At 49.8% G+C, this 8,572-nt stretch overlaps 1 protein-coding gene across 1 annotated transcript; it reads left to right on the top strand.

Moving 5' to 3' along the window:
* Positions 1 to 348: 348 nt before the first annotated feature.
* Positions 349 to 1,562, top strand: LOC147572156 (protein S100-A6). The gene is made up of 3 exons (XM_086693553.1): positions 349 to 490; positions 866 to 1,024; positions 1,338 to 1,562. The coding sequence occupies exons 2-3, from the start codon at positions 887 to 889 to the stop codon at positions 1,470 to 1,472; spliced, it is 273 nt and encodes a 90-aa protein (XP_086549679.1). The 5' UTR covers positions 349 to 490; positions 866 to 886; the 3' UTR covers positions 1,473 to 1,562.
* Positions 1,563 to 8,572: the final 7,010 nt, after the last annotated feature.

Below are 8,572 nucleotides of genomic sequence, written 5' to 3'. Positions count from 1 at the left end.
CGGGCTGAGGGCTGGGGAGGAAGAAGGGTTGTGAGAGTGGTGCTGGGAGTTCTGCCGAGGCGTGGGCGCTGTAGATACCTTTAAATCGAATCCCGCAGACCCCTGGCTGCCCCCCTCCTTCATCTAGGGCTGATCCTGAACACCGTCTGGGGATCCTAGCCCCCTGCCCCGGGGGCTCGATGTCCCTGGATGCAGCGACCTCCCGTAGGATTCCCGTTCTTCCACCGGCTCTTCCAGCCCCGGAACCCGGAACAGCCCCGGGCAGGAGGGGGGCCCCCGGGGGTGTGTGGTATAGACTGCTGGCGCCCGGCGGGCCTCGGCGGAAGGGTGGGGTGGGGGCGGGGCTGGCCTGGGGAGGGGGGCGGGACCGCGGGGGCTGTTGCCCGCGGCCCCGGGGGTGGGCTCTGGCCCGCCCGGCCTCCGCTCCCCGGCAGCTAAAAGGCGCCCTGGACGCCGCCCCGCTGGTCGCTCGACGCTGTCCCGCCGCGCGGTGAGTGCCCTGGGGTGAGTCCGGCCCGGAGCCGGCGGGCGGCTTCCCCGAGTGCGCCCCGGGCTGCAGGAGGGCGCGCCCCGGGAGCGTCGGCACCGCGTGTGTGCTGCCCCCCAGTCCCCTCCTCCCCAACCTGCGGGACCCCTGGAGGCCGGGTCTCAGCTGGTGCCCCGTTTGCGCCCCGACCACCTCTCCTCCAGGACTGAGGTCCGCCTCTCCCAGCCTCCCCCCAATCCCTCCCCCCTCTCCCCCAAGTCCTGGGCTGGCTCCTGTCTCCTGCGCGGCTGGGCAAGGCAGTCCCAGGCGGGATGGTGGGGGCCGAGCTCTGGGGTATGTGGGAGGGTGGGAAGGCCCTGACCAGCCTCTCCACCCCAGCTCCCAGCCCAGCGCCCAGCCATGGCATGCCCCCTGGATCAGGCCATTGGCCTCCTCGTGGCCATCTTCCACAAGTACTCCGGCAGGGAAGGCGACAAGAACACCCTGAGCAAGAAGGAGCTGAAGGAGCTTATCCAGAAAGAGCTCACCATTGGCCCGGTGAGTCTCCCCCCCCCCCCCCCCCCCCCCCGGGGCCCCAGAAGCAGGATCAGGAGAAGGGGAGGTGCCATGGGACTCACAGGTATCCACGTCCTGGGGCCCAAGTCGCATACCTGACTGGGACGGTTGGTCAGTCCTCCTATGCAGCCCCGTGCTCGCTGTCCCTGAGTAACTCTGCAGGAGCGAGCAGTACCGCCAAGTGACCCCGAGGTGGACAAGCCAGCACAGGGCCACTTGTGTGAGGGAGGGGGAAAGGGAGAGAACCAGGGCTCTCACCATTGTTGAGTCTGGATTTCCCATTCTAACGTGTTAGAAGCTGCAGGATGCTGAAATCGCAAAGCTGATGGATGACCTTGACCGGAACAAGGACCAGGAGGTGAACTTCCAGGAATATGTCACTTTCCTGGGGGCCTTGGCTTTGATCTACAATGATGCCCTCAAGGGCTGAAAATAAATCAGGAAGGTGGAGACACCCTCTGTCGGTCCTAAGTCAAATCCAGTGGTGGGTAATTGTTCAATAAATACCTTTTTTGGTCAAGTTTTCCTCTGTCCTGGCTTCCTAGTGATTTGTTCCCCTCGGTGCTGCACCAGCCATCATACAGTTTGCTCATGGTCACCTCTGCAAGTGACTCAGCGATGTCCCCTGCCTGGGGCCACCCTAACAAGGCCGCTGCTAACTCATAAGGTGCCTTTACATCAATTAGAATAGGGTCTCACTCGGGGCAAAGACATCTTAAGGAAGTCCCCAGTAGAGGGTCCCCAGCAGAGGGGGTTCTGGGATGGGAGTGCCAAAGGAGATGGTTCCTGAGCCAGGCTGTGCTAGGTCCAGAGTGGGGCAGACATAGTCTGGCCGGGGTCCCTGAACACAAAGCTGTTTTGTTCTGAGTGTGCTGAGGGGAGAAGGGCCGTGGGGTTGGACCCATCCACTTTCTCACCGCGGTGAGACGGAGCAGAGGGCACATCTGGCCCAAAGCTTGGCTGGAGAGTGTTCTGAGGCCCTGGAGGACACTGTATGGCTGAGTCCACAGCAGCTGCCCGTGGCCCAGTCAGAGCTGGGGGGCCTACTTTAGGAGTCTGTCCCTGTATTTAGGTACAGGGTCCTTTGTGTTGGGGGTGGTGATCTGAGGAGCAGGTACCTGCACAGATAAATCAGGGGGTGTTCAAGAAGGAGGCAGGGTGGGGTGCTCACCAAGGGGGCAGGGTGGGGTGCTCACCAAGGGGGCAGAGTGAGGGGTGCTCACCAAGGGGGCAGAGTGAGGGGTGCTCACCAAGGGGGCAGGGTGAGGGGTGCTCACCAAGGGGGCAGGGTGGGGTGCTCACCAAGGGGGCAGAGTGAAGGGTGCTCACAAAGGGGGCAGGGCGGGGTGCTCACCAAGGGGGCAGGGCAGAGTGCTCAGGAAGGGGGCAGGGCGGGGGTCCCTGGGGGTGGGCCAACTGCAGGTTCAAGTCTTTCAGTCAATACTGAGCTGGCCCATCCCTGCAGCCTCAGCATAATGACTCACCCTTGGAACGCAGCCTGGCTCTCAGCCCCGTCAGGGAGGGTGACTAACTGAATGATTGAGTCCATTGTTTGCATTTGTGTTTTCAGGGTTGGGGGTTCAGGGTGAACTGTGTCTCAGTCACTGTGCTCAGCCCTCCAGGCCTAGTCTGAGCCAGGCCAGCGCCTCTGTTTTGGGCACCTCAGAGGGGGGCCATGTTCTCCTTCCTCTGTCTCTTCCCCACTTCCCTGGGGGCCCAACTTAGTGGAGTTGTCTTCCTTCTCTGTGGGGAAGCGAAGAGGGCAACTAGCCCCTCCTCTCATCGTCTCTCCTGCTTCCAGGGAGTAGGAAGTGACACTGGTGGGAGCAGGAGAGACCCAGGGTCCCCGAGCTCCCCGAGCTCCAGGTCTGCAGGGCGTCGTCCAAGCCTTGCTTGGCTCTATTCAATTCCCTCTGGAAAAGTACCTTCCCCACCCACAGTGGCTGCCAAGTGGTGGAGCCCGCGCCCTCGTGTGGGCAGAGAGCAGGGTGCTGGGGGAAAGTGGGATCGGTCTTCTTGAGCCCTGGGGAGGGCGTGGGGGGATGGAACCCACAGCTCTGGCCCTCACGGAGCCCTTCTTATGAGGAGGGAGATGGGACTTGGCTGCCCAGGGAATGTCAGCAGGGGATCTTTTGGCTCCAGCAATTGATTCCCACATAAAGCCCCTCGACTTTGTCTAAGACAAGCCTGCATGAGTCAAGGAAAGAAAGGCGACAAATAGAATTTGAACCCCGCACCTCCTCTTCCCTCTTTCAGGGGAAGACTTGGTGCAAAGAGGGAGGAGGAGCTGCTCAGGCCAGGCTCAGCCCCACGTTTCCGGAGAGCCCTAGTGTCTGGAGGGCCAAGAGGCCGAACACAGCCCACCTGCTAGATCAGCAGCATATGGTCCCCAGCTTCTGCTTCTCCACGGTAGTGGAGGGAATGGGCACATGGATTTTAAAAATAAAACAAACCCCAAGTAAATAGCAAAACTTTTTGTTGGCTTTAAGGGTGATTAAAAATTTTTTTTTTAATGTTTATTTATTTTTGAGAGAGAGAGAGAGAGAGAGAGAGAGAGCACAAGCAGAGAAGGGGCAGAGAGAGAGGCAGACACAGAATCCGAAGCAGGCTCCAGGCTCCAAGCTGTCAGCACAGACCCCATGCGGGGCTCCGGCCTCGAACTCACAGGACGTGAGATCAGTCGTCCTGCCGACTGAGCCACCTAGGCACCCCAATTTTTTTTTAAGATTTCAGTTTTAAGTAATCTTTACCCCCAACTTGGGGCTCAAACTCAACCCTGAGATGAACAGTCTCACACTCTACCGTCTGAACCAGCCATGCACCTGAGGGTATGATTTTAAAGGTTTTTAGGGGCCCCCGGGTGGCTCAGTCAAGCATCCGACTTCGGCTCAGGTCATGATCTCACAGTTCCGTTCGTGGATTAGAGCCCGACATGGGGCTCTGTGTTGACAGCTCAGAGCCTGGAGCCTGCTTCAGATTCTGTGTCTCCCTCTCTCCCTGCTCATGCTCTGTCTCTGTCTCAAAAATAAGTAAACATTAAAAAAAATTTTAAAGGTTTTTTTCTGGGGGGGGATGGTGGTGGGAGGAAGCAGTATTTCTAAAGGAATCTGGTAGGTGAAGACATTAAACATGGAATCGGGGGTGGAAATGAGCACGGACTGCTCATTTTTATCTTGTTTGCCTTTAATTGACCTAAAATTGAAGTAAGCCCTGTGTGCTCACTCGGTGGTGTGGGCGTCTGGGCTTAGAGGAGAGGGAGACGTTCAGAAGTGAGCCGGGGGCTTCATTCATGCTCGGTCCCTTTGCTGAGGCTGATCTGGGAAGTCCAGTTCACCTGCAGGTGGGACGGTGGGAGTGGCTGTGACCCCATTCCCGTAGCTGAGGCTCTTTCCCCCGTGGATGACCCCCTTCGACCTAGTCATCCTGACACCCTGAGGCTGAAACCACAGGGCAGCCCATTTTGTAAGCTGGGATGGGGCCAGGAAGAGGGTGCAGAACTGAGTCACAGGACGTAGCTCTGTTCTCTGTCCAACAAATCTGAAATTGTTAAAGATGATGCCACTTTACATTTGTGTAGCACTTTTACTTTTATAAGACACTTTTGTATCCGTTGTCTTTTGTGAGCCTCAGGTTTGTGTGTAGTATGTATTGTTAGCCCCATTTAATGGGTGAAAAGACTAAGTTACAGGTAACTAAGAGCCTCTACCTGGGGGTGCGGTCAGAGCTTGGCCGTCCCCCTCCCCTCAGTTCACTAGTGCGCATCTTATCATGACGTAGTTTGGCCATTTTTGCTTCATCTTTTTCTTTTACATGTTTTAATTGTGTACAAAATGATCTATGGAACACATCTAAGAAATAAGAATCGTGCGCAAAACCCTTGAGTTTAAGAAATGAATGTTACTTTTACTTTGCAATCCCCTGGATAGCCTTCCCCATCTCATCTCCCTCCCTTCCAGTGGAACCATCGTCTCATCATTGTGTTTATCATTTCTTCTTTCTTCAATAATAATTTTTGCTCCTGGGGCACCTGGGTGGCTCAGTCAGTTAAGCATCCAACTCTTGATTTCTGCTCAGGTCATGATCTTTCAGTTCACGGGATTGAGTCCCAAGTTGGGCTCTGTGCAGACAGTGAGGAGCCTGCTTGGGGTTCTCTCTCTCCCTCTCTCTCTCTGTCCCTCCCCTGCTCACGTTCCTGTGTGTGAGAGTGCCCTTGCAGTCTCTCTCAAAGCAAATAAGCATTAAACAAGAGAAGTGTTTAAAAAATATTTTTGCTACTAATATTTTAGTATTAAATACTAAATATTTAATCTTCTGTTCCAGAAAAATGTATTAAAAATTCCATCTGTTCATCACTCTGTAATGTCCGTTGTGTAGTAAATGTAAGAGGGTCTGTTTTCAAGCTCTCTTTTCTGTTCCATTGATTGATCTACTTCTATGCCAATGCCACTCCATCTTTAAAAAATTTTTATATTTCTGTAATAATCCTTGACATGTGGTGAGGCAAATCTCTCACCATGCTCTTCATTTTCAGGGATATCTCTGCTATTCTTTACTTTAATCAATTAATTAATTAATTAATTTTTGGATTCTACTCCTTCTGTCTTTATTTTCCAGAAGGAAACTGTCCTCAATCTTCTAGTCCATTAAAAACCTGCCATGTGTGATTGTGTCATCCTTGATGATCTTCCCTGCAGATGACACAAATGGCCTCACATTGCTTCAGTCCACTGGACAGTGTTCAGGAGCATGTGATGCCATGGGACACTCTCTTTTGCACATCACACATTACTGGCTTGGTTTGCAACACACTGCAGGCTCTGGTGTTTCTTGGTCCTCTACTTTAAAATATACACGTCAGCGTGATCTTGTTAAGTCCCACAGACAACTTGTTGGGGTTCTGTTTGACATTGCATAGATTCTGTGGATCAGCCTGTGGAGAATGTTGAATCTTCCAATCCATGAACATGGTTCACCTCTCTATTTATTTAGATCTTTAATGTCTTCGAATAGCATGTGATCATTCTCACCAATGCACACTTAATTGTACAATTTATTGACATTGTTGCAAATGGCATGTTTTAAAAAAATGTTTGTTTTTGTGATTGGTATAGAAATGTAATTGAGTTTCTACATGCTTAAATATAAAACAAAACAAAACTTACCATTTTAACCATTTTCAAGTGTTCAGTTTTGTAGTGTTAGGTGTGTTCACGTTGTTGGGCAACAGATCTCCAGATCTCTTTCATCTTGCAGAACTGAAATTCCACTTCCATTAAACAAAAACTCCCCATTTTCTACCCCTCACCTGGTCTCTGGCTCCAGCATGCTGCTTTCTGTTTCTATGAATCGACTGCTTTAGATATCTCATGTAAGTGGAGTTATACAGTATTATCTTTTTTGGTGACTGCCTTATGTCACTTAACATAATGTCTCCAAGGTTCATTCATATATAACATGTGACAAGATTTCTTTCCTTTTTGTTATTGAGTTTTGTATTGATTTTATATTCAGAAACTTTGCTAAAGTTGCATTATTTCTAATAATTTAGAATCTTTTGGGTTTTCTTTAGAGCCAATTATTTCAATCTGCAAATCAAAATTTCCCTTTTTCTTTTTTTTTTTTTTAATTTTTTTTTTCAACGTTTATTTATTTTTGGGACAGAGAGAGACAGAGCATGAACGGGGGAGGGGCAGAGAGAGAGGGAGACACAGAATCGGAAACAGGCTCCAGGCTCTGAGCCATCAGCCCAGAGCCTGACGCGGGGCTCGAACTCCCGGACCGCGAGATCGTGACCTGGCTGAAGTCGGACGCTTAACCGACTGCGCCACCCAGGCGCCCCTCCCTTTTTCTTTTATAATACATATGACTTTTATTTATTTTTCTTTCCTATTGCTTTGGCAAGGACCTCTTGTATTTTGTTAGTACCTTGTTAAATAGCAGTGTTGGTGGACACACCTTTTTGTTTCTAATCTTAAAAGAAATACTTTCAAATGCTACACCATTAAATGTGATATTTACTGTAGTTTTTTTTTATTTTTTTTTTTAATTTTTTTTTTCAACATTTATTTATTTTTGGGACAGAGAGAGACAGAGCATGAACGGGGGAGGGGCAGAGAGAGAGGGAGACACAGAATCGGAAACAGGCTCCAGGCTCTGAGCCATCAGCCCAGAGCCCGACGCGGGGCTCGAACTCACGGAGCGGGAGATCGTGACCTGGCTGAAGTCGGACGCTTAACCGACTGTGCCACCCAGGCGCCCCTGTAGTTTTTTTTTTTTAAAGAATCTTTAATCAGAAATTAAAGTTCTCTTTATTCTGTTTTCTGAGTTTTCATTTAAAATCATGAATTTATATTTTTAAAATGCTTTTTCTGCATATATTAAGATGATTGCTTAATTTTCTCTTTTAGCTGTTAATAATGAATTATATAACTTTATTTTCTTTTTAAAAATACTATATTTTTAAATGTTTATTTATTTTTTGGGGGGAGGGGAAGAGAGAGACGAGAGGCAGAATCCAAAGCTGGCTCCATGCTGTCAGTGCAGAGCTGGCCTCAGAGTTTGCTGTCACAAACCGTTAAGATCATGACTTGAGGGGCGCCTGGGTGGCTCAGTCGGTTAAGCGTCCGACTTCGGCTCAGGTCACGATCTCGCGGTCCGTGAGTTCGAGCCCCGCATCAGGCTCTGTGCTGACTGCTCAGAGCCTGGAGCCTGTTTCAGATTCTGTGTCTCCCTCTCTCTCTGCCCCTCCCCCGTTCATGCTCTGTCTCTCTCTGTCTCAAAAATAAATAAATGTTAAAAAAAAAAAAAAAGATCATGACTTGAGCTGAAATCAAGAGTCAGACACTTAACTGACAAAGTCATCCAGGTGTCCCTATAACTACTTTCTATCATTAAACCATTTTTATATTTCTGGGATAAACCCATCTTAGTCATGACGGGTCAGTTTTTATATGTTGCTGAATTTGGTTTGCTAGCATTGTATTTCAGATTTTTACTCTTGAGTAAAACTGGTTTACAATTTTCCTTTCTTGTATTATCCTTGCAGGTTTGGATATAAAGGTTATACTGGCCTCATAAAATGAACGGGAGAAAGTTTTCTATCCTCATTTCTTTCTTTCTTTCTTTTTTTTTAACTTTTATTTATTTAAGTAATCTCTACACCCAACATGGGGCTCCAACTCATGACTCTGAGACGAAGAGTTGTGCACTCCTCCAACAAAGCCAGCCAGGAGCCCCTTTCTTCCTCCATTTCTAAACTTAAGCATATTGTGTAGAAACCTGAAATTTGTTCCTTGAATGGTTTTCATGAATCTCATTGGTAAAATCTATCAGGAGTTTTCTTTGTCATAGACTTTGAACTACTGGTGCCATTTCACATGGTCATCGAGCCATTCAGTCTCTCTACTCCCTCCTTGTGCCAGATTGGTGAGATTTTTCTTTAGGAATTTACCCATTTCATCTACATTTTAAAATTTATTGATATAGGGGCACCTGAGTGGCTCAGTCGGTTGAGCGTCTGACTTCAGCTCA

The sequence above is a fragment of the Puma concolor genome, chromosome E4 (genome assembly GCF_028749965.1).
Source record: "Puma concolor isolate L17-30 chromosome E4, mPumCon1.1.hap2, whole genome shotgun sequence".
NCBI classification, from domain to species: domain Eukaryota; kingdom Metazoa; phylum Chordata; class Mammalia; order Carnivora; family Felidae; genus Puma; species Puma concolor.
Note: the sequence above shows the minus strand (reverse complement) of the source record. Positions and strands in the feature narration are given on the sequence as shown.

Bases quoted from the DNA above. Each gene is read 5' to 3' on its own strand.
- LOC147572156 (XM_086693553.1), top strand. From the start codon at position 887: ATGGCATGCCCCCTGGATCAGGCCATTGGCCTCCTCGTGGCCATCTTC. The intron at 1,025-1,337 runs GTGAGTCTCCCC...CTAACGTGTTAG, and splicing joins AAGAGCTCACCATTGGCCCG to AAGCTGCAGGATGCTGAAAT.